Here is a 27,259-nt window from a genome sequence, read left to right as displayed (position 1 = left end):
GTATACAAATCTATTGCCTCAAAGGATGTTGACTCATACTTGATAAACTCGTACACAAGTGAACACGGTAATATATTAAAGTAATGTAACCATACCATCCAGAATTGGGATCTGTCGGAAATTGTAGAATTTGTAAACTTTTGGTGGAAATGGCTACTCACAATCTAACTTTATTGTTCATGAAGTACATGGATGCTCTGTGTTACGTGAGAAAACCATCATCTTCATCTTTAGCCATCAACTTCCAGGCATGGCAGATGTGGCGCTGTTATTTCTTTATCAAATTTTCCTCTCGTGCATCACAGCGAGTATGTTCAACTCAACACAGACAACACTCATAAGCATAGCAAGGACTCACTGATATGCATAGGTCAGTAGTTTTATGGGATTTAGACATTGGGATTGAAGCCTAGCTGCTTGACTTCTTCCCAGTTCTTTTAAATTACCAATATCTTAACCAGGAATTTAGCTAATGGTTCGCTATAGCAAGAATGGCCATATTCTTATTAATCGTAGTGGAAAGCTTCATTCAAAATGTTAATTCGAAATTTTTATTTCAACACTGCATAGCAAGGTTTCCTTACATTATTTATATTTAGTTTTCCTACGCACCCATCCGGGTTCCCTTCTTTCAAACTCTTACTTTGAAGTTAATTTATTATTTTTTTAAATAAAATAAATCATAATTTATATTTGAGCTGAAAAAAAATCATAATACAGTATATGCTTCTAACATATAGAGCATAACCATAAGGATTGAATATCCATATTTCACTATTTTTAAAGCAATTCTGGCATTGGATTTGAAGATTTCTGCCTCCAAATGGGTGACTGGAAATAGAGAATTTTCTTGGTTTGAAGCATGGTAGATGATTTATGTTTTCTGAACAATTGGTGAATGAGGAAAGTTGTAGCCAGCATGAGAAAAACGAAGACACCCAAGATGTGAAAATATGAGATGTGATCGTAGAATGAAAATTCTGTGATAGGCAAAAGAGAATGGGATAGACAAAATTGAGACCAGTCATGAATACACTCAGAAAATCAAGGCTCTCAATAGTTGTAGAAATGAATAATGTTTTAGTAACAACAGACCTCAAATCCAATATTTTTGTACAATTGTTGAGAAACCTTGTTGTTGGTATTTACATGAATAAAAAAAACATGCTTCACTCCTGTAATAAAATAACACTCAGAATATGTTTCCATAGATATGCATCAGCTGAGCTTCAGATCCTACTTAGATAATTGAAAATCCTACGAGAGGATTTAGCAATTTCAACAGCTAGTTGTAACATGTTGCTTGCTATCCCTTGCCTACAAGAAAAATTGCATCATGTGCATTTGCAATGTAGCCATATTCGTGAGAATGCTCAAATTTGCTACCGCTCATGTACACAAAGGCTCCCACATGTTCCTAAATTGAATATTGAAGCCAGTTTAGGTCTATATGCCAGAAGAAACATACCATGCACTAAGCTTTCCCATGTTAGGTAAAAGTGTACCACACCAATTAAAAAAAATATATATGTTTAAGGATCGTCACAAGAAGTATGAGAGGGCACTTCACCTAATGAAAATCTGCCCAATTTGCTTGTCCACCGCTCAACAGCCCCAAAACGCGAACAGATCTATGGAAGGTACAAGTTTTGAGAACAAATAAGCATTATGTCCAGCATGTTGATTCAAGTATCCCTTCAATGACAAGATTGCTTGCATGGCCTAACATGCAGGAGCATTGTGATGTAGAAGAAAGTACGGGCTTATCACCCAATGGTAGAGCATTTGATGTTCTTGAAATTTCTGTATTGTAGCGGCAATGACATTTATTGTCAAATCAGCCAGGTCTGTCAGGCCTGTAAATTTTAAAAGCCACAAATTCACCAATGCGGCCAGCGAGAGGACAGAGACCAATGATCAAAGCCGACAGAGCTGAATACCACAGTAGCCTAAGTATGTTGCAGGTGCCACATCATGTATGCAAGGTTTTGTGCACTCCCTTCGCGAAGATGAGGGTAGAATCAGTGTGGAAAAAGTCCCGATAAAATCGGGATTTATTCCCCAAAACGCGATTTTTTCAAGAAAAGGATTAAATCGGCCGATTTTTTGCCGACTTTTTAAGAAACGAAAAAATCGGGATTAAATCGAAAAAGTCGGGATTAAATCGGGACTTTTTCCAAAAAATCGTGGTAGTTTCTTTAATGATTTTTTTTTCTTTGAAAAAATCGGGATTTTATTGAAAAAATCGGGATTTTATTGAAAAAGTCGGGATTTTATTGAAAAAGTCCGGATTTTTTTAAAAATGAATATTTTTGTATTTTTTTAATTTTGCCGACTTTTTGCCGACTTTTTCGAAAAACTCCCGACTTTGCCGAGTTTTTCAACTTTTGGACCCTTGCCGAATTAATCCCGACTTCGACTTTTTCCACATTGGGTAGAATTACTGTAGCATTAGTCTCATTATGGAGATCCCACATTTTCTAAGCTCTCTAGCAAGTCTTTAAGAATTGATCGAATTCATGGCTTGGCAGATGTAATTAACTATGAGCATAATTGAGGCTCTAATGATTCTTCGGAAGGAAGGTTTGAAAAAAAAAACTGCAGCAGTTGTCGTCGCTAGTCTTTTTGAAGCAGATCAAGATATCTATTGGCCTGCAGAAAATAATTTGCAAAATGATACAGAAGAGGATTTGGGTGAAATTCTACAAAAAGATTTCTTTGAGGATTCTCAAAAAAGAGCCATTGCCTTGGGATTAAATAGACAACGAGCAGTCTTGGTAATTCAAGGTACCCCGCGTACAGGTAGGACAATTGATCTTACTGGTAACTGAACTAATTCGTACAGCTGCCAGAAAAGGTGAAAGAGTGTTGGTGACAGCACCTTCAAATGTTGTCGTAGAAAACATGGTGGAAACACTTGCTGATCTGGAGTTTGTTTACGAATTTCTTTTTTTAACCAGATCTATGTCATCAAATAAAGATCTACAGATCTAAAATGACAACATCAAATCTAAAATTTTACAATGCTTTCAATTAAATCTTATTAGATGTAAGAGATTCTAGAATAACAACAGATCTATTAGATCTTGCAGTAATAATTTAAAATGTTATTCCCAAAGGTAACTAGGCTTTGAACCATGCTCTGATACCATGTGTAACATCCCAAAAATTAAGCATAAGACAAAATACATCAACCAAGCTCTTAACATATCCAAAAATTAAAGAGTGTCATATACCTGAGGAGTGAAGATTTCTTACTGACGTTTACGGTGTTGTGACGCCACTTGAATTCCACTGATCTGGGACTGCTACCCACAACAAAGTATTGGGGACAACTCTCCACCCAACCTTAGACGAGCTGCAACTAATCTTTCTTGCAGTTGTCACCCCCGAGCCCTCAACCAACTTACTTCTGCCAGTGATCTTCCTCCAGCAATTCCTTCCTCAAGAATGAGTGAATGAATGCATATCTCTTCTTCCCCCTTCTCCGCCATTAAATAGAACTAAAAATCGTAAGGGGGTTGGAAAGGGATCTGCATGTACACTATCCATGCGTCCATGCCAACTTTTATTTTATTTATTTATTATTATTTTTCTTTATTATTTGTTATTTGTTATTTTATTTATTTATACATATATTTTTCTTCATTAATTGTTATTTTATCTTTCTTCGTTAATTGTTATTTTACAATGTTCCACCAAGACTCCGGTGCGGGGAGACATGGGTGTAGGGAGGCGCACAGGGGGGATGTGTGGGAGTACCCTCAAATTTTAGGGAAATTTCAAGGGTGCAGGGAGACGTCGGGATATATATATATATATAATTCAAGTTCATATTCATTGTTCAACAATGAAAGAAAAATATTAAATAGACTAATAGTAATATGGATACCAATACATTGAAAATTGAAATTTGATCCACACATAAAATTTAAATTCATAATTGAATTAAATATTGACATACATTTATCCATCCTCATCATTCATTTTGATACATACATTATTCATATGACATACTCATTATTCATCCATACCATGAGATTCAATAAAAAAAATTAAATAATGAAATATTCAAATACATTGATCCATATCATTCATCATTCTACATTCTACATTGATTTAAAAATTAAATTCATCATTCATCATTCATCATTCTAGAATCTAAATTGAAAGCAAAACATACTAGTATATTACCATATACCATATACTATATACTAGATGCTTTAGTTTTGAGGGGGGGCGCCCAAACACACCCCTTTTGGGGAGTCTCATCCCCCACACTGGAGAAACGCACCCCCTTGCGTCTCCCCAAGACTCCCCAAAAAGGGTGCATGGGGAAACGCACCCCTAGTAGACTCCCCGTCCCGGGTGTGTGGGGTGCAAGGGGTGCGTGCACCCGACCCTAGGGGACGTGTCCCTGTGGAACACTATTATTTTATCTTTTCTTCGTTAATTGTTATTATATTTATATTAATATTATTTTATTTACTTTATTATTATTATTATTATTATTATTGGGCATTACACCAAATCAGTGTGCAAACCTAGAGAGTGGGACATGTTTATAAGCCTCACTTCATGCCAAATACAAGCAGAAAACTTCTTAAAAACAGAAACATGTGTGTAAATTATCTTATTAAAAATGAATAGACAGATGATGATGTTTACAATGGGGTTTCCTGGCTTATATACCGCCATGGGCACCCTTTGGGAAAAGGCATGATCTTATGATCGTGCTCTTTCATCTAATTAAACCTAAAATTAAATAATAACCTAAAATTAACTAATTTTTTACATAACATTGCCTTCCTCTCGAAAGAATGCTTTGTCCTCAAAGCATATGCAACGATGGATGTTGTTGACAAAATGCTTCATTCTCTCAAGAAGCGTCTTCTTCGGTAAGTCCTTCCACTTGATTATATATTCCAAGATGATCAAGGTCCCACATTTTAAAAGGTCTTGGATTAATCTTGCAATTTCCGTTTTTTGGTGATGTGGATATCGGTATGGCTTGATGTTGACGGGGTCTGATCTTGCCTTGACTTCTATTGTATGCTCAATTTCCCTATTAGGCGATATCTTCATAGGTAGGGCTTGAAATACTTTTTCATGCTTCCACATCAAATCTTGTATCTCTGGTGACTCTTCACTGGTCATATTTGCAGATAACATTTCTAATTGGTGACATTGTACTACATAAGCAGGTGCTCCTTTTCGACTCATCTTCATCATCTGAGATGATACAACTTGATTTTCTGGTGCTTGGAATCCGTGTAGTTTGTACTTCTGACCACCCCATTTGAATTTTATAAATTGTACTTGATGGTTGGCGGCATAAGTACCTAAAGTTCGTAGCCATTGGATACCTAAGACTACATCTACTCCTCCTAACGGTACCGTGAAGAACGAAGACTCTAGATTGAAGTCTTGAATCTGCAAATTGACCTTATGGCATTTCCCCACCTTTTCAATCTTCTTACCGTTAGCTACCATCACTTTCATGTTTGGTAAGGGAAATGAAAAGATATTGAGTCTCTTTGCCACGGTTGCATCTAAAAAATTGTGTGCTTCCAGAGTTGATGAGAACCACTACATTGTTCTTCTTTATGTGTCCTTTTAACTTTAAGGTCTGAGGTTGTGATATACCTGTCATAGCTGATAATGACACTTGCGAAATACTTCCGTCATCTAATTCTGGTGAGAATTCTGGGGCATCTTCTGTTTCTTCTATGTCATAATCTTCACTGTTTGAATCATTGGTTGCTTCACAATTATATAGGTTCTTTGGTTCTTTTCCTTTAGCACATCTATGTTTGGGGTCCCACTTCTCACCACAGCGTTTACATTTACCCTCTTTTATCCTTTGCATTTCCACATTAGATTTTTCATCTTCACGACGATGTGGTGGAACATATCTTGTATTATTTGAGTCCACATACTGGGGTATCCTTCGTCTTGCATAAGTTTTTTCCGCTTTTGACCAAAATATTGGTTTGGATTTCTTTTTGGCTGTTTTTGCTTTTCGTCTTGCTACTTCTATAGATGTAATGTCATGCATCTCAAGTTCTGCTTGTAAATGGGTTTTGAGTCCCAAGATGTATGACTGAATTAGGCGAGATTCTGATAACCCAGGTACTCGTGTTACTAAGGTCTCCCATTCTTGAGTGTATTCGTCCACACTTCCTTTTTGTCGTAATTTGATGAGTTTTGAAAAGAACTCTTCTTCCTTTACACCTTGGAATCTTTTAAAGAATGCATCTTTAAATTTCCTCCAGCTAATGACGTGTGTTGTCTTTTTCCACCACATATACCAGTTATATGCTTCTCCCTCCATTTTCATGGATGCATGCCTGAGATTTTCATCATCGTCATTGATGTCATATATCTCAAAGTATTCTTCTGCTTTCCATACAACATTGTTTTTTTCGTTTCCATCGAATTTAGGCATCTCGACTTTTGCCCTTCGCTGGTATGTTGCTAATGGTTGAGCGAAAAAAGGGTGTTGATTAGTAAAGTTATCCCAGAGTTGCTTGTTTGTAAAGGCTGCGTTACTCGCTTCTTGGTGGGGTGTCGTTGATTTTTTTGGGGATTCAACTTTTTCATGAGAGTCTGTTGACTTTGTTGAATCTGACGAGATGTGTTCTTGATTCTCTTCACCTTCTTTTACTAATTGTTCGGGTGTACAATTCGACCTTTTACACAGAATTTTCAGCATTGTTAAGACCTCTCTGATGCCTGCTTCTGTTTGGACATGGCAATTTTCCATCTTTATTTCTATTCGATTTGTCGTATCGTGAAGATTTTTTATTTCATCAGCTTGCTCCCCAAGCTTGATCTGGAATTCATTTAATCTTTTACTGACCTCGTCGTGGTTGTTATTTATCTTATGCTCCGTATCCAACAATTTTTTTTGGAAATCCGCCATTGTCATTGTCGACATTGAGCGGGTTTGCGGGGGCGTGTATTTATTTGCCAGCTAAAATATTTTTCCTCTTTTTTTTTTCAATTAACTAAAATAAATTTTATACATATAACTTTTAATTAATTAAATTAACTTATATATATATATATATATATATATATATATATATATATATATATATATATAACTTTTAATTAATTAAAATAAATTTAATTAATTAAATTAACTTATATATATATATATATAACTTTTAATTAATTAAAATAAATTTAATTAATTAAATTATATATATTATATATAATATATAATATAATTATATATATGTTATATATATTATATATAGATTACCGTTATATATATATATATATATTTCACGTTATATAAATTAAAAGTTATATATATATTTGAATATATATATATATCTGCTGCGGATAGTCACGTCCCCGTAAATGGTCACGGGACACGGCCATCGGGAATATTATGCAGGCCACCGGAAATATTATGCAGCCCACCATAGGAGAAGGAGACCACTGATCTGCTCGCCGCCCGCTGTTAAAAAAAAAGACCACGGATACCAGATGGAATAAATAACTTATGATGCGCAGAAATATATATATAAATTAATGTTATATATAATAACATAAATATATAATATATATTATATATATCGTAAGCGGACAGTCGTCTGGCTGAACAGTTTCGCTGAACGGTCACCTCCCGACAGTAACGTTTTTTTTCTTATAACCGATACTTGTCAAGCAGAACCCGAAACTGTAAATTGACAAAGGTACTAGAACCTGAACTGTAAATCGACAAAGGTACCAAGTAAGCATAAATGCCCTGCCTCTGAAGGCGTTGTATTTGCTCAAATCCAACAAAAAACGTTTCCAAGCACCCTGGCTTACTGATGTTATATTTGCTTAAATTTGCACAAGGGTCAGTGGACGGAAGTAGCAGGGACACAGTGTGAGCACGGTAGCGGATGGAAAGGCGGAAGCAGCGAAGTGGACAGGGGTTGCGGGAGTTGGCGGATAACAATACGGAGCTGGGCAGAACAACGGATTGGCACAGTCGGACGGTGGAAGAAAAAATACTAAACGGCGGAACGAATGGCTATTTAGACCTGTGCACAGCAGAGCAACCGAGGATCGTACACTCTGATATCAATGAAGCTGAAAACTTCTTGAAAACAGAAATATGTGTGTAAATTATCTTATTAAAAATGAATAGACAGATGATGATGTTTACAATGGGGTTTCTTAGCTTATATACCGCCATGGGCACCCTTTAGGAAAGGGCATGATCTTATGATCGTGCCCTTTCATCTAATTAAACCTAAAATTAAATAATAACCTAAAATTAACTAATTTTTTACATAACAGGTGCGTGGGGAAACGCACCCCTAGTAGACTCCCCGTCCCGGGTGCATGGGGTGCAAGGGGTGCGTGCACCCGACCCTAGGGGACGTGTCCCCGTGGAACACTATTATTTTATCTTTTCTTCGTTAATTGTTATTATATTTATATTAATAATATTTTATTTACTTTATTATTATTATTATTATTATTATTATTATTGGGCATTACACCAAATCAGTGTGCAAACCTAGAGAGTGGGACATGTTTATAAGCCTCACTTCATGCCAAATACAGCCAACAGACTAGAAGCAATATTTAAAAGGTTGCACCAGCAATAAGGACATCTTCAAGCTAGCAAGCAAGGATTAAAAGTTACTCCAGGCCGATCTCACAGAACACATCACTTCTTAAAATGGTGTTGAAGATTATAAGGCATGATTCTGGGCTAATCTAGAGGAATGCTCCCATTGAAAAGGAGTTTATTGGATATTTTGTGAGAGGGCAAGGGTTAAATACATGATCTCGAGGTGGTTGAAAGTTGAAACCACCATTGCCTACCCTTGGCACATATTCCTGTGAGTTGGTTACAGCTCATCATTCAAGGAAAGGAGTAATGAACCCTTACACTTTTAAGTTTTTCCTATGAGGTAACATTTGTGAGGAGAGCCTCGTTATACTAGAATATGGGCTTGTGGGAAGAATACCCTAGCTCTAATGGGGACACCTAGCTTTATCCGAAGAAAGATTAGTTGTTCAGAGCTCCCTTGATTTTGCATCCAGATCCACTTTTCAAGGAGCATTCTAAAGAAGAATCATTACATGGCATAACAAACCTTCATACATGGTCAAAGGAGTCAAAATATGGAAGCGCCCAACTCTTTAGGAGGCTTCAAGTGGTTCATAAAATTCCTTGGATCATGGATCTAGAAATTGCTAAAGATATTTTATTATTAATCTGTAGACAAATTAGTAGAATTCTCTCAATGATATATTATTGTAAAATTAGTTACGAAAGAGGCTATAAAATAGAGCCCTCCCCCTCCCCCTTCCCCAGTAGGCACTGGAAAACGAAGGAATTGTGAGGGAAAAAATCAGGGTTTATTATGGAGATATGCAGGGTTGCTGTGTCATATTGTAAGGCCGCCATTTGATAATTGTATCTCTGGTTTTCTGCTATAATATTATTACTGTTGCAGTGTTTATTTCAGCATGAAAAGAGGTTGAGAAGTGTGATGTTTTGTGCTCTTCAAGTCTCATCAATTTCAGACCGATCTTTGATAGAAATCTGTCTTCTTGCTGCATCATTCAGCTTTGAAGTTGCTTTGTGGTACAAATGTTGCGTGGTTGTATTGTGAGCCATAGCATCATTCCTAGTGCATATACTTGACCTTTATGCAACACAGTAAGTCTGTTCCAGCTTGAGGATAAACTTTGCAGGAGGGCATTATTGCTCCCTTGACATGTTAAGAATGTTGGATTGCAGGTTTCTGTGGAGTGGTATTTGAGAGATTGAATTCGGATAATCCACAGTGTTCATCTTTTTCTTGTCGACGTTTCGAGTCTAGAGCAAGACTCATCATCAGGACTTGATATACAGAGAAGAGGAAAAAGAGTTGTGATAAATAAGGTGAAGGATGACAGTTAGGAAGTTTAGCCGACCACTGATCATTGATCATTTAATAAATTATTAAATTTTATTATTTTGTTTAAGTTATTAACTGCATATGCCCTAAACCTAGCCTTAAAGATGAGTTCGAATTAGCCTAATTAACCTAGCTTTATGTTGGATTTGACTATGTTAAGAATGTCATTGTAGATTTCTTAACCCTATCATCTTGCCGGTTTAAGTATACTTTATAATTAAGCTCCTAGTTCTGAGGATTATTTTGACACCACTGCCCTAGGACAAGGCACTGATCTACTCGAAATTACCATCAAAAATATATTGCATATCTTATATCTATTTTTCCATACCTGATATTTCTAGTTCAGCTTTATGGACATGTTGATAATTTTATTTAGGGAAACCCCCTTTGTGCTGGAAAAGAATCAGCCTAAGGAGACAGAAAGTGGCCACTGACATGATAGTGGGTGGCACATCTAGGTTGCCCAAGAGTTTGCACTTGGAAGATTTGGACTTATCTTGTTTGCAGATCCTTGCAGATCCAAGACATAACAGGTTGAATCACTCAACCATTTGTGCATTTTAGCCCCACCCACGCCATCCCTGTAACGTCCCCATTTTTAATTTTCTCCATAGTACAGCCAGGGTGGATTTCCAGGGCAGGTGATGGCTAAGTCAGTGGAGCAGGTTTATGTCATAAGGGGTTCTGATGGAGTTTTGAGGAGATTTTATGGGATTTGATGGCATTCGCTTGGCATATTCCATCATCCACACAGTTTGCCTATTATTATGGGACTTAACTTAATTAAGTATGCTTGAGGTGGAATTCTGGGGAGATTAATTGATGGAACACCTCAGTGTAATAGCTCGTTGGAACCAGAACAAGAAGATCTACAGGATGGGATGCTGAGAAGTGACTTCCAATGGCTGGAGAGAGTATGGTGGGCGATTTACCATTTTCCTTGATTAAAAATGACTTTAATTAGTCATTTAATTAAGGAAAATTAATTCACTGGAGGAAATGGGCCAAAAGTGACTTAAGTGAAATAAAATAAAATTAAAAAGTCACTTAAGATATAGTCAATGGAGGAGCTTCTAGAATAATAATAAAATAATAAAATAAGATGCTTCTAGAGGCTTGGAGATCGATCCATTATATCTATAAAAGTGGGGGAGGAGGTCATTTTGAGACATCTTGATTCTTGGATTGTGTATTGTTTCTTGTATGAGAGGTTGAGAAACCGGTTCTCTACTCCACTGGTAGCCCCAGGACAAAAATGCTCAGGTGATTTAGAGAGAGTGGGCAAGCACCCATCTCCCCTTGGTGGATTTATTCAGAATCCACAGGTGTAGTGATTGATTTCCTATTTCAGTTTGGAGGCTGGAGGGTCGTTCCCATCTATTGTATTGGCATATATCTCTATATAATAAAGTTGGATTTTGTTGTTGCATTTCTCATTGTTCCTCATGTTGTCAGCTTTTAATGAGATTTTCGTGCAATTTGTGGGTTTATTGTTTTTGTCAAATTTCCGGTGTTCGGGTTTTACATGGCAATCTTCTCTTAAGTGAATGAAATTTTTGTGAGGGGTTTGTTCCAAAAAAATTTCATTTGGGACATTACAGTGGTATCAAAGCTTTGGTCTTGGCTTAGCCTGCAGGTTTTCAGTTACAACTATTATGGTTCGAGGGTTTCGAGATTATTTGCAATGATTTTGCAAAGTGTCAAATTGTTGAAGCAGATCCACTGCGGGAATGGGAGCAGGGATTTTCTGAAACAAACTCTTGGTCAAAAAGGAGCCAATCATCTCTTTTGAAGATCGAATTTCTGGGTTTGCCATCAATACTTAGAGATCAATTTCTTATCTAGAAAGTCGAATTCAATAGTTGGGGATCAAGATCTGCTTGAAAAATCTAAAGAACAGAGTTCACTATTGGAGGACCGAATTGCCCCAGGATCGAATTTTTTTCAGTAGCTGAGAGCCTTTAATTCTTGAGGGCCGTGAACATTTTTTATAGAAGCCGACATCAAAGTATAACAAACATTGTGGGGTCGTAGCATCTATCAGAGAAGGGTCGACTCATTTCATGATTGACCAATGAACATATTTCCAATCTTGATTGACAACTGGTCGGCTTGGGTAGAACCAGTGGATCAATGTTTATGCATGCATACTGTTGCATAAACATTGAATACACAAGGAGTCGTTGATTCACTACCAGAGATCGGTCGTGAATTCTTGATGCATAGCCAAAGACCATGATCGAGTACACATCTGATGGACTTGTTAGGCCATTGTTGAAGAGAGTTCTGAACTACTAGCGGTGATTCAACTAAGTGCATAGGTGAGAAAATCTACACATCCCACAGCTACGGAAGGAGCAACAATCCACTGGCAGGGTCAAACCATGGGAGACGTTGCGGTCAGCAAAGAGCAAATTCGCATTGGCTGCACGTAACTGGAAGCAATACGAGCTTTGAATCTAAGTGAAGGTCGCGCAAATTTTTATCTACGGCCAAATTCAAATTAAGAGGACCGAATTTTTTTTTGGGGGCCGCCGAGCAGGATTCCACCGCTAGGATCAAATTTCTCAAAACTGGGTGACCGACGGCAATAATATTGTGGAGAGGAATGTGGTTAATTCACGCAAATTACTGGTGGATCGTATTTTTCTTGTAGCAGATTGGGAAAATTGGATCGGTGGGATCCACTTGCCATGAATCATAGCTGCGGACCAGGACGTCATCTAGCAACATCACTATCTATAAAAATGGGCATCTTCTTTATTTTTGGCCGCAATGGACGAAACGGTGACTATGTATAAGCAGTGGCAGAGACAAGAATTAGATTAGCAATTGAATTCAACAAAGTCAATGTGACAAATTTCAAGAGTCGAGTTGCCAGTGGATGCGAAGGTAACAGTGAATGGGGGAGAATGATAGTGTGTGTGTGTCCATTTCAAGAGTAGCGACGCACAGAGGGATTTGAGCGTTGAGCTTGGGTGAATAGGTAGTGATGTGATCGAGCAATTCATTTGACAGTCCCATAGACACTTTTCTGAAACACGTGGAGTTGTGGGAGAGCCAACGGGGCTACTGGCACAAAAGGATAAATCGTGAGTTATAATATACGCAAAGATTTTGGGCTCATTCAAGGTTATTCAGCTTGCTCCTACATTCCAGGTTCTGCTATGCACCATTTCTGACCGATGTTCCTCTTATAATTAAGTGTTGAACATTGTATCTTCATATGCTACAAACTATATAGCCTGATATTTGAGAAAAGAAGGTGCATATTTTACTATTGTTGGAAATAAGCAAATTGTGATCTTGCTGACAACAAAGGTAAAGGTTAATGTAGTTGTTGGGCTGGTGTTTTGAAACTGTTAAGCAGTGTTTGTACAGGGGTTAAATCAGTAGTGAGGTTGATGTCTAGCTGCCATGATATTATCTCTATAGCCTTGTGATATCCCTGTATCGTCATGAAATCTGAGCATGAGTAACTATACTGTTGTCTGAATCTTGTTGTGGTGTGAGCCTAGGATATTTATGTGAGACTATTGATTGTATTGATGAGTAGTAGGGTTTGATGCTAGTGATGTTGTGTGACAGCAAAGTGTATGGACAAGCATCAGCATATGATGCCACTACAACACTGATGTTTACAGAAAGTAGGAGGTTGTCATAAATATAATACCATGTATTAATATTGTTGAGTTGACAGACATAGTGTGTAGGTTAAGTATGTCATTGGTCCTGACTCCTTGCTATGTATCATTATTTACAGTCAAAATCTATTTCTTAAGTGGGGAGTCTTGTTGTAGAGTCAGAATCTTGAGTGCCAAAAGTTGTGTTAGGGAAGTTTGCAATCAAAGCCTTGCTTGAGGTACTCGACACAATTAAACAAAACATGGACCAAACCTTTATAAACTCCCTTAATATCCCAGCAGCAACAAACAGCAGACCCTTCTCAAAAAGGGTATGTGCCATTCTTCAGAGAGAACAGCCAAAGGATGTGCAGAAGGGGCAAGAAATAGGGCACAAAATATTTGCACTTGGGACAGATTTCAAGCACACGATGGTCACATGGAAAGTTCTCTTCAAACTTGATGAACTAGATGCCCTCCTTTCCAGAGTCAGTCAGTTAGAGGGGAATAAGTTGATGTGGGTTTTGAAACTAGCCATGCTAGCTTTAATACATCCCAAGTTCTTGGAGGAACCTTGTGAAGGGATCAAACTTCCAGTTGCATCATGTCTCAGTAACATCATGAGACTGACCGCACCTATAGCTCCTTACAATGATGATGTTATGAGGAGAGTCTTCAGACTGGTAGTAGAAACTTTCCAGGACTTGGACCACAGTGCAGGCTCTACCTTTGGGAAGAAGCTTGAGATTTTAGAAGTTATGGCTATGACTAGGACTTATGAAATCATGTTTGATCTAGAGTGTGATGGGTTGATCCTACAGATGTTCCAATGCTTCTTCAGTATTAGGAAACATCATCCTAACACAGTCATAGCACACATACAGTCCATCTTGTCATCATGTATGAGAGGTCGTGATGCCATTTGTCGAGAGTTGCAGCCTCATTTGTTGTCCATTTGGAAGAGAGAACAGTTGGTCTCACCTGTTGCCTATGAACTAGCCGAGAGGTTGGTTGAGCAGAACATCACGTTGTTCAGGAGACAATTGTCCAGGGAGCTACTCAGGTTTGGTGGAAGGGACTTTGCTTCATCTGCAAAGGACCTCGGGGACCTGACAACTCATGCTTGAGTGACACTAAGGAGATGACAGTGGTAGAGCAGGGAGATATTCATTATGTTTTTCAGGATGAGGACTCTTCGTTGGATGAGTCCATGGGTTCATATGATGTTACCTCTGAGGAGCACGAGCAGTCGTGTGGAGTTGATGAAAGTAGCCTAGATATGCATCCATGTGTGGTAGAGGAATATGAGGAGCAGCCGATTGTTCCCATGAGGGAAGGAGATCAAGGAGCAGATGAGCAACTGATGATTCAGCATAGAGAACACAAAGAGGAGCATGAGTCAGATGATACACACAATGTGCAGGATGGGCCATTTTTGGAGAGTCAACTAATCACTCATGTTGAGCCCATGATGGAGGATGTGCAGACACCCCTGGGGCTAGCCATTGGAGTGGAGCAGACAGATGTGCAGGCAGCCTCCAGGGAGGTAGTATTTGCAGACACTTGCCCTTAATAGGTGTTGGAGATTGACAGGGTAGTCTTGCAGGAGGCTAGTAGACGACAGGAGCTGTTGGAGATGGTGGTGCATCCATCTTTGCGCCGACCCACTGATAAGGTGTCGGTAGATGCACAGGCAGTTGGCAGAGCAGCATGACTTTCAGGGAGCAGCACTCTCCAGGAGTACATAGATAGGGCTTGCAGCATAGTGTGCCCACTTTTTCCCATTAGAGAGAGAGAAACAAGATTTCTCAGACATGTTTTGATTGACCGGGTAGGGCATCAGGTGTTGAGCATGGACCAGTATCAGCATAGAAGACATATCCCTTGCACAGGTGTGCATGCATTGGATTGGCGAGAGATCATGAGCTAGTACCCTATTGATGGAGTGTCATTTTTAGTCATAAGCATTATATTGCAAGAGCCCTTAGAGGTGAGGGATATTACATGCTTCAATTGGCAGCAGGATGTAGGTTGGCCACTCAACAGTATTTCAGCACAGCATCAGCATGATGAGATTGACCTTGGTTTAAGCCAAGGGTTGGATTAGAGAGAGGTAATGAGTTGGTACGCGGTGGATGTTGCAGCATTCACGGTTGGAGTTATAGCACAGTTGGAGCCTTGGAGCCTTAATACTTTTTCTGGGTGGCATTGGGATCCAGGAGGATTTGTTGATGACAGGTTCAGTCAAAGATTGGTCTAAGATCCGGGCATTGAGGGGTCCATTCATGGTGGGTTGACACAGGAGCAGAGCATCACCCAATGGTTCATATGGGATCGAGGCATTAGGTCTCAGCATATGGGATCCAGGCATTGGGTTTGCATTGGGCCACCAGATTGGTCCACAGATTTGGATTGCTTGAGGGCAAGCAATATTGGGGCAGGAGGACTGTAATGTCCCCATTTTTATTTTTCTCCATAGTACAACCAAGGTGGATTTCCAGGGGAGGTGATGGCCAGGTCAGTGGAGCAGGTTTATGTCATCAGGGGTTCTGATGGAGTTTTGAGGAGATTTTATGGGATTTGATGGCATTAGCTTGGCATATTCCATCATCTGCACAGTTTGCCTTTTGTTCCGTCGCATTCCGACAACTTTCAAAAATTAGCATTATTATGGGACTTAATTAATTACGCTCGAGGTGGAATTCCGGGGAGATTAACTGATGGAACACCTCAGTGTAATAGCTCGTTGGAACCGGAACGAGAAGATCTACAAGATGGGATGCTGAGAAGTGACTTCCAACGGTCGAAGAGAGTATGGTGGGTGATATACCATTTTCCTTGATTAAAAATGACTTTAATTAGTCATTTAATTAATGAAAATTAATTAATTGGAGGAAATGGGCCAAAAGTGACTTTAGTGAAATAAAATAAAATTAAAAGGTCACTTAAGATAAAGTCAATGGAGGAGCTTCTAGACTAATAATAAAATAATAAAATAAAATGCTTCTAGAGGCTTGGAGATCGATCCATTAGATCTATAAAAGGGGAGGAGTAGGTCATTTGGAGACATCTTGGATTGCGTATTGTTTCTTGTATGAGAGGTTGAGAACCCGGTTCTCTACTCCGCTAGTAGCCCCAGGACGAAAACCCTCAGGTGTTTTAGAGAGATTGGGCGAGCACCCATCTCCCCTTGGTGGATTTATTCAGAATCCACAAGTGTAGTGTTTGATTTACTATTTCAGTTTGGAGGCTGGAGGGTTGTTCCCAGCTTTTGTATTGGCATATATCTCTATATAATAAAGTTGGATTTTGCTACTGCATTTCTCATTGTTCCTCATGTTGTCATCTTTTAATGAGATTTTCGTGCAATTTGTGGGTTTGTTGTTTCTGTCAAATTTCCGGTGTTTGGGTTTTACATGGCAATCTTCTGTTAAGTGAATGAAATTTTTATGTGAGGGGTTTGTTCCAAATTTTTTTCATTTGGGACATTGCAATCCCCCAAACCAACAATATTACCAACAAGTGTACTACAACAACATCTTAAATGGAATAATTAAGTCCCTTGAACCACAAAATAATAAATATAATGACTTACATGAACATTCAGATATACAGGAAAAGTCCTAGCAAAAATTATCTAATAATGTGGAACACACAAATAAAAACATTCAAGAATAACTGAAAAATGGGTATATCTGCTAGTTTGCAATATAAAATAACACATACAATGACTCAAATGCATCTTCAAAAATACAGAAAAAGTACTAGCACAAAATATCTATTAATTTGGAACACTAACCAAAGAATCAAGAAAAACGGAAAAGTGGGTATTTCTTCTAGTTGACAAAGCATTTATACCTGGTTTGATAAGACCTTTTAGCATTGATGATTGGCTCCTTTCTTTAGCAGCACGAAGCATATGCTTGTACTTCAACCATTGTTGTTTTCTCCTTTCTGTCACCATTAACTAGTTCAAACATTTTACCCACGCTTTGAAAAGTAAGGTAAGGAATGTCAAATTATAACAAAAAAATCACATATTTACTCAGCTGAAATCTAAGACAAATAAGAAGCTAAATGATGAATCGGAAAAACAAAATGAAATAAAACCATAAACAGAAGATACTGAAATCAATTAATCAAGTACACAGATAATATAACTTATCAACATGTGAGTATTAGTTCACAAATTTTACCATATCAGCCTCTTCGACCGATGCAGCAGAAGGAATGCCCCTTGACTTTGCCCATTCACGTGCTCCATCACCTACCAAGAACCTGTATGGCCCAGGAATTCCCAAAAACCCGACAAAAGGTTTAATTGAGAATATTGACTAATTGATAGTAATCAAGGATGCCACGCTCAAAAACAGGAAAAAACACTTTGTCAAATATACACGAAAGTGGAAGATATTCCTTGAACAAAAAATAAAGAAATGAAGACACTAGTTTTGTATGACTTCTGAGAATTAGGCATATTAATGCAATTCTGAAATCTCACATTTACTTGAGGCTTCCTGTATCTAATCACTGTGAGCTTTCACCCTCAGGGTTTATTTGAAACAATAAATTATAACAGCAATATTTCACTTTCCTTCAACCCAATTTCACCAGGCAGCCCAAGAAAATAAATACCATATGAGGGTATTTCAATACCACAATGCTACAGACCTTAGAGCAAACTTTTCAATGCATATAACATCTCTGAAATGTTTCACTATAGAATTATAACAGCAGTAAATCTGCTCCTTTATCTCCCAAATATGTGTTAAATCACTTAACCAATTCCACTATATGTTATGTCAAATCACTATGAATAACCAAGGATGAAATCTACTCAATCATGAAGATAACATAAACTGAAAATCAAATCTGCAAGTACACAATATCTGGAAACTTTATACACACAAAATTACATACAGCAGCTTTATCACAAGGTTGGTAGAAGTCAAGCTCTCCAAACCTTAGTTAAGGAAACCGTAAGAAAACTGTAGCCACCAACTCCTCACAACTATGAATCAGTACCAACAAAAGCTGGTCACTACATCAAAGATCCTTGACATGCTAGGATATATATATACATTTTAATTTTTAATATTGGGATGTGTTACACGTGTTAATGACCTAGGGTTTGAGGACTCAAACCTTAAAATGGAAAATAAAAATTTATATAATGGAAGACAATAAACAAGACTTGATCCATAATCTGTTTGTTGAGGTCTCATTTTCTATATTAGTCTCAACCCTTTAGGCTATCTTAGAAAATGGAAATCTAGAATTTCTTTGCTGGAAATACTGAGAGGGGTGAATTAGTATTTCTTATCAATTAGTAAATTATTGAATTTTCAGAGCATTAACAATATAAAACATCAACACATCAAGAGAACAGTGCACAAGAAATTTTAGGTGGAAAACCTTCCGGGAGAAAAACCATCAAACGCTTCTCTAATATTTTATGAATACAAAACTATGCTTCAACTCCAACTGAAAAGGGAAGCCCCAACTCCCTGGTACTCTAGAAAAGCATTCAATTTACTAGCTCCAACTGCAAGGACGCTCCAATGCCCTAGTTTTATCAGCTGCAATTGATAAGATGCTCCAACACCCTACAAGCACCACCCTGCCACCCTAAAGTATTTTTCAAGCTACAACCTAAAGGAGACTTCAATCTCCTGCCTTGCGCTACCCTACCACCCTGAATATGATAATAAAATGGACAGACAACTGTGGGCTCCCATACCAGGGACAATTACCCACTTAAAAGGATATTTAGATTGTTGCAAAATGATATAATAATGACACTGCCCCAAGGGTTAGCTCAACTAGTCGAATCCTTGTTGTTAAGTACCTCGTCGATCGGGAGGTCACAGGGTCAATTCTCCTCGATGCCCATGGGGTTAGGCCCTACTAGTCTGGCCGACGGGCTTTAAAAGATTCCTTTCGGGGTTGATCTGCCCAGATTTTCTGTGGATGTAGCAGCCAACCTGTGAACCACCCTTAAAAAAGAGATATAACAATGACACCCTTACTGCTAAAAAACTAGACTTCTTCAATTGTTGTAAAATGACAATGAAACCCAAGACCCTTATTGCAAACCCAAACCATGTTAGTTGTTGTAGCATCGGAGATGTTCTAGTCTCGAAACTTTGTGGAGAGGCTAAAACACAAGAGTTCTCCATAACCCAAAAGTCGTTTCTAGAAATTCCACCTAGAAGTGTCTCAATTAGATTATTAGCCTATTTTTAAATATTTCCTAAGTCTAAACTTAGGAAAAGTGGTTAATTAATCAGATTTAATTGAGATAGGGTGTGAATCATCTAGAAACTCACACAGATCGACTGCAATGTGATCTTAGCCCTTGATTAAGATTTAATCTTGGTCGTTGGAGCCCCAACAGAAGATTATAAGAAGAAGTCGATGGGTAGATGGAAAACACACTTACAAAGTTCAATTTCCTTGGCAGTTCGATTTCCAGAGAGCAGTAGCAGTTGCTAGAAAGCCAGAGAAGGAAGCAGAGACATTGAGGGGCAGAGACAGTGATCCGAAGGAAGTTTTCCAAATCCGAAGAGGCAGCAGCAAGAGGTCGAGTTATTCCTAGTGAGGCAGCGCAGAGCACTACACAGTCAGCTTCAAAGGGCAATTCGATTTAGATGGAGGAAAAATTGATTCAGCTTCCAGAGGCCTGGAAAGTCTTCCAGAAGGTCGGAGAATCATTTTCCTCAGCAGAGACAGGCAGAACGACTTGATCAAAGGCAGTTCTAGGATAGATGTCCAAGGGTTTGCGCAAGCACTGCGCAGAAGCCAGCATGAGGGATCCAGAAGGACGAGTTTCTGAAGCTAAGTTGTGTCAGGGTTGCTTGTGGAGGAAGGGAAATTCCCTTAGATAATTTTGGCTAGATTTTCTTGTTGTTTCGAATGCTAGTTGGGCTTCCATAGATTGTACTCAAAATTTCACTGTTGCATAATAATAAAAACCCTCAACTGCTACACCGATTTTCCCAAGTTGGGTTTTTTCCGGGTACATTTGTCCAAAAATAACTGTGTTAATTTTGATGTGTGTATGCTAGAATTTCTCAGTTTCCAGCATTTTATTTTCCGTTGCATTTTTATGGTGAAAATTGCATTTGTCATTTTATTCAGTATTTGTCGTAGCAAATAAGCTGCATAATTAAATTTACAGTTAGGAGAATAATTTCCAATTGCTGCAATTGTTGAAATTTTCACAAACCAAACTTCTTCAACTGCTGCAAAAATCAAGTCTTGTGTTGATGCCTTCCAATCTGTTGATGATTGAAAGTGTCTTTCCTACAAAAATTGACTCTTACCTTCGTTGTCTGAATTCTCTTTACAAGTGATCTGTCCCTAATGAATGATCATTGTAATGACCTAGGTCCTAAAAACCTTGATCTGAAAATATTTATTCAAGTCAAGCTCAAAACAATCTAAGATTAAGCAGCACTGTAGTATGCATCTACCAATCAAATGCCAAAGCGTTTTGCTATAGCACAAAAGCGCCAATTAACTTTGCCAAGATTTGAATACTTCAGATTATACTTATAAGAAAGACCACAATATTTATTAGGTCTATCAGACCAATCAATCTCAAACACTTGGACTAAAAAATTTGAATATAATCAAAAGTGCCAACAAGAATGCTTCAATGATGCCACAAGAATTAATTTCAGACCAAATCGTACCTCAGTCCAAGGCTCAGGCCATTACTACAGTAAACAAGACTTACAAGGATGTCGAGTTACCTTAAGAACCAAACTTCATCTTGAATTTAAGAAAATGATGAGAACATTCATCAATGGAGCTCTAGGATTAAGGTCACTAGGTAGGGCTTGAGGATATTTTCTTGAATTTCACACAAGATTAGCCCAAACGCGAGTCTTGAATCTATCACAAATTCCTTCCAATAAATCACAGAAAATCCCTTGATGTTCAGTGATTAGGGCCAAAGATACATGTTAATTTTGATTAACATGTTCTTTGCTTAGGACAGTTACTTCAGTGTTCCATATGAGCCCATTTATTAATCCATCTTATTCCAATTAGCAATCACATTAATCATACTGCCAATAACTGAAGAAAGAACATAAATGCCAAATGCAGAAGACAAGCCAAGAACACAAGGATATGGCACCAGCCAAGGAAAACCCCCAAGAAGGGGAAAACACTTGATCAATTCTTCTTATTATCAATATCAAATATTCAGAGATAGAGAGAGAAAGTACAATCATTCAACATCTAAATTTAAAGATCCAATAACACAGCCTTTAGACAAGAAGATGACCCAACCAATACTGCAAATCAAGTACTCTCCAGAGCTCCTTTCAGGGTTGCGGCTCTTCTACTAGTAATGTTGATCATATTCTCAGGTTGGTTTGGGCTAGATTCGGCCCTCAATATTTCCACAAGGCTTTCCAGTTGTCAATGTAATGACTGCGGGCGACCCTAAGCAGTCTATACTCCTGTTTGACCTTCGTTAAACACCTGAAGTTTGCGACCTGCCTAAATTAACCTTGCATTGTTGCAGCCTACTTGAATGAGTGAAACCCTATCTTTAATAGGCTTGAAACATCTCCCAAACAATCCTGAGGCCTGCGACTTCTTTCCTGAGGGATCTCGGGTTGTAGAGGATGATGAAAGCTGCTCATAACAGTTCTTCAATTGGCCCAGATTAGCCCTTAACATATTCGGTCTTGTTTGCCTAAGAAAGTCAGCCCACTGTTCAGCAACGTAAGGTTTGTAGCTACGACCTTCTTGGAGGAGAGTTTACACATCATAATACATACCCAAACACAACAAACATCACTTGTTCTCGCGGTCAGCCTCAGAGAAAAAACTTGGAACTGCAATAAGAGAGATATGCCCAAATTCTTCCATGCCTAATCCCTAATCAACTTCGCTGCCTTAGAGATATATTATCACAAGAATGGGAGCCCAAGAATATGTAAATGAGATTGGAGACCACTCCTTTATATACAAATCGTTGAGGTCAAGAGTCATGTTGTTTGGGCTCTCCTGAGCCTACATTAGGGTGAGGCCGACCTTGAACATTTGCACATGAGAGAGTTTTAATTCAAAAACACATTTTTCCTTAACCAAATATGGCAGACTTTAGGTCGATTTTGATCCTCTCGAGAAGAGGAATTTAATGCAATGATTATCTCCATCAGAAGAGTTGTCCAAAGTGGAATTTGGCCCTAGTTTCCAATTTTAACACTCCCCCACAAGGGAGAATTCCACCTGCCAATTTATCCAATCATGCCATCCAGTGATCATGAACTATCTTGACGACACATACCATCTGTGTATCTCATCTCATCTATGCTTTGTTGAATACTGATATGAATAATGAAGAAGAATCGATCAAGAGTGAGCCACAAGACCTTGCCACTCTCCATTGACAAAAGTCAGCCCACATAACCAGGGTTCAAACCCCAATAGGACTTGATCCCAAGTGATCAAGTTGTTGAACATCATGCATCCTAGACATAGGGAGTATGGCAATACACAATGCATCCATCGATAGTGCTATGGTCCTTATCCACTTTTCCCAACTCATTGGCCAAATGAGAGGTACCTCCCATGTGTCCCAGGCTACATGGGTAGGATGATACTAAATTGATAGAAGGGAAAGAATATATCACAAACCACATGTAGGAAGGATAAACCACATCCTACAGTTACACATCACGACCATTGTAGGGAAAGGATGAACCACATCCTACAGTCGCACATCACAACCATCGTAGGGAAAGGATGAACCACATCCTACACGCATGCAAATCACCGAGAGTAGGGAAAGGATGAACCACGTCCTACACGCATGCAAATCACCGAGAGTAGGGAAAGGATGAACCACTTCCTACACGCATGCCAACCAGCGATAGTAGGAAGGATCCTACACGTGGGGTGTTGAATTTTCTAAGTCTACCTGTTAAAAAATTAATCTGTATTCTGCTGGTTTATTTCTTCTACTTGTTTAAATTCGAATAAGTTATTTAAAACATTTAAATGTCGAAATAAGCACAATACAGTCACAACATCTACAGATCATCAACTAAAAGAAAACAAGCACACAAGTGACACCGTTATTTTTGGACAAATGTCCCCAGAAAAACCCAATGCAGGAAAACCGGTGTAGCTATTCAAAAGGTTATATTATTATGTAGTCTTTCTAAGTACAACTGGGTGCCTAACCGGCTCACCCGACAGAGAAAAAATACACGGCAACAATACCTCTATATCCGGAAACAGGTATTCAGAAAACTTGTCCCACGAAACCTTCTCCGGCACAACTAAAGCTCAGCGCAGGCCCTTCTAGCCTTAGCGTCAGCCTCCTGCTCACCTGCATCAACCCCAGGACCCTCTGCGTCAGCCCTTTGAGGCACTGCGCAGCCTCTGGGACCGTCTGCGTCACTCCAGCAGCCTCTGCGTGGATGACGCAGTCTCTTTGGCCTTTGTGTTGTCTCTACTAGGCTCTGCGTAGCCTGGACTGGTTGCTGCTTTCGCTCTCTCTACTTCTGCGTTAGTCTCCCAGTACTATCTCTGCCTCTCTGCCTCATACTCACTGCCCCTCGCTGTTGATCACTGATTCAACTTTGCTTAGCAACCCCGCTCTAGCAAAATGAATGACTGATCACTCTGGTGTGTTCTCCAACTGACCCTCAAGTCTCCTCTTATACTTTTCTCGTTGGTCCTTCAACGGCTGAGATTAAATCTCTAATCAACGGCTAAGATTAGCTTTGGCTTGATCTATGACTTTTGGAACCTTCTAACCCATTTTTATATTAATACCCATTAATATTTATTTTTCCTAAGTTTAGACTTAGGAACTTCATTAAAAATATTAATTATTTTAATATCTCCCAAACCAAGTACAATCTGTCCAAACCATTTCTGGGTCTTGGAGAGCTCATGTGCTTTAGCCTCTCCACCAATTTTCATGGCTAGAGAAAATCCGATGCTACCCCAAATCAACATGGGTAAACAATGAACCACATCGCACTGACATGTCAACCACAAATCGTAGGGAATAAGCATCCTACACATGGGGAAAGGATGAACCACATCCCACCGACATGTCCACAGATGCCTATATGCATCTCTCACTAGGGTATCCACAGGAGAAGGTGAACCACTCATCCTATGCATATATCATCAACAGTAGGGGAAGGTGAACCACTCACCCTATTCATAGCATACCTATAAGGGAAGGTGAACCACTCACCCTAATGTCACTCATATCTCCAAGAAGTACCCGAAGTCCCGAAGAGATCCCAAAGCTCATTGTCCAACTCAAGTGTGACCCTCATGGGAGGGTCCTTCCATGACTCCCAGCCTCTTTCTGAAGACTTTGATAGAAATCTGCTCATCCAACCAACAATGCGCTTGGTAGCTCACCAATGTACCATATTAAAATAAAGAGGTACCCAATACTTGGAGCTGTTGTGGAACATGGATTCTCTAAATCCTACTCTGCAATATACAACAATGATGATTTTTGGCTTGTGCATAAATGGTTGCTGAAGAGTTTCCTTAAATGGCCATGCTTGTTGCTGTATACATTCTGCTTCAATATGCTTCCAGAGCAATAGGCTTTTGTCTTTGAAATAAAGATGGATCCCAAAAGATACAGCACTTAGATGTGCTCTTTCCATTCTTCACACTGACAGCTCAAATTCCTGGCATAGTACGACAGACCATGGATAAATAGGCAGCCATAAATTGTAGCAAGGTATATACCAGAACACTAGGATCCCCACAAAATTGTCTATGCTTAGGAAGTAGTGTATCAAGGCTAAGAATTTGTCTTTAAAAGTCAACTCCCTCTCAATTTTGATAAATGAGAGGATTATCATATGTTAATGGCTGCACCTGTGTCTATGACTTCCTCTAAATATTGAGTTGTCTACAACCTGCTACCATTCCTGCCAATATTCCTTTGGTTTATGAGCCACAGTCATTTCCATGCAGCTTTGGAGATATAACATATCATCAGAGTTAAAATATTAGAGACAACCAGGGATTCTATAGCTCCCTCTGAAGTCTTACTTTAGTAAGCCTTCATCAATCTGCAACTCTTCTTTAATATGGGACTTTATCATACTGCAATTGTATTCGTGAACTTCCAAATCAGAGAGAAAATTATCATCATGATCCTTCTTTAACCAGGGTGAAGAAATCCTTTTATGAGATCATCCAGACAATCGGCTACTTCATGATTGCTACCAATCCATTATATGGAGCTCCTTTTCATTCAGGCATCACAAAATCTGGGCTTTCCAGGGATCCAACCACTATCCCTTATGATTATAGGGGTTGCGCCAAGGGTCTGATTCAAGTTCTCTTTTAAAAGAAAAAGAAACTTCCAAGGTTGCTCATATTGTAACCTTCATTACCAAATTTTAACTGCTTCAAGACTTCCTTGTGATAGATCTGACAACTTCTTGATAGGACCTACTGGAGTAGCTTGCTTCAAATCTGATTATTTCAGGGTTTCTTATGTGACCCTGATTTAGAGTCCTAGCCCTTACTAGCATTGTTCCTAACATCTTCAGCCACATTCTGGAATCTAGATAGTTCAGAGAGAACCCAATATGTACCATGAATCAAATGCAGCTTTGCAAATGCTTTGTTTAGTTTTGCGAACTGTGGGGCCATTTGCTCATTCAAATCTGCCAACAATGATCTTGTATCTGGATCAAGAAACTTCTCAATGTCTTTCTTGTTTGTAACAAGATCCATCTTAGTCAAAACATTTACATGGGGCAGTTCAAGTTGCACCATTGCAGAAAGAGATGCCATACAACCACTTAGATACTTTGTTATATCTAACACAAATTGGGAATCAAGCAAATACACAGCACAAACATTATAATTACAATGTCAGAGTTGGTCAACAAATGTTTGGAATACAGGTATATGGGTGTAAAGCTCTATGTGACCTGGGCAATCAAAAACAAGATAGGCATCATCTAAATAATCCTCCAATTGTTCTGCAAGCCAATTCTCCTCCAAGTGTTCCATACAATATATAAGTCCTCCAATTGTTCTGCAAGCCAATTCTCCTCCAAGTGTTCCATACAATATATAAGTCCTCCATTTGGACCCAGATTCAGCTCCTCCATGACATCTTCCAAAGATATAAGTTCCCTAATATCGATAGCTACTGAATACATAAAATCCTCTGCGGCCGGATCAAGGTTCACAATATGAACGGAACAACCAATACTCTCACAGTGTTGTTGCAAGTTGTAGCAGTAGGTTGACTTACCACTGCCTGCAGGCCCAATGACAAGTTGTGAATAGCCCATTGTTATGATGTTACAAATTCCTCTGAGTTTCAGAGACCAAAAGAAAACGTACCAAGGAAGAAAGGAACTGGACAAAGAATGGCCACTGCACCATAAACTGCAAACCACACAAGACCAGCCAACAATATATAAAAATACTAGAATACTTCATATTTACTGAGACCCCACAGATGCCAGTATGAATCTTTCCCTATTGTCACCCAAGTGACTTTTCATTTAAAACTATTAAATATAGCTTTGTGCAAAATTATCCTCACTGAACTTTTCAATTATGTGTACCTTGGAAATTTAACAGAAACTTGGAGAGTTGAATTGAGCGAAGCAGAATTACAGCAGGACCATATGCCATTATAGTCAATCATAAACCATATGCTATTGCAATGAG

At 38.7% G+C, this 27,259-nt stretch overlaps 1 protein-coding gene and 1 pseudogene across 1 annotated transcript in view; both read right to left on the bottom strand.

Annotated features, from left to right (window-relative positions):
• Positions 1-27,259, bottom strand: part of LOC149151816 (N-terminal nucleophile aminohydrolases (Ntn hydrolases) superfamily protein) — a 331,242-nt gene that overhangs the window by 143,944 nt on the left and 160,039 nt on the right. The window contains exons 5-6 of the mRNA XM_089440943.1: positions 17,746-17,827; positions 17,408-17,516 (exon numbers count right to left, since the gene is read on the bottom strand). Coding sequence (XP_089297069.1) covers positions 17,408-17,516; positions 17,746-17,827 — 191 coding nt within the window. The remainder of the gene's footprint in view (positions 1-17,407; positions 17,517-17,745; positions 17,828-27,259) is intronic.
• Positions 26,084-27,202, bottom strand: LOC149151817 (uncharacterized; annotated as a pseudogene).

Source organism: Pinus tabuliformis, chromosome 9 (assembly GCF_031772625.1).
Source record: "Pinus tabuliformis cultivar Carrire ecotype Pingquan chromosome 9, CPIR1, whole genome shotgun sequence".
NCBI classification, from domain to species: domain Eukaryota; kingdom Viridiplantae; phylum Streptophyta; class Pinopsida; order Pinales; family Pinaceae; genus Pinus; species Pinus tabuliformis.
This window is presented reverse-complemented; position numbering and strand designations above follow the sequence as displayed.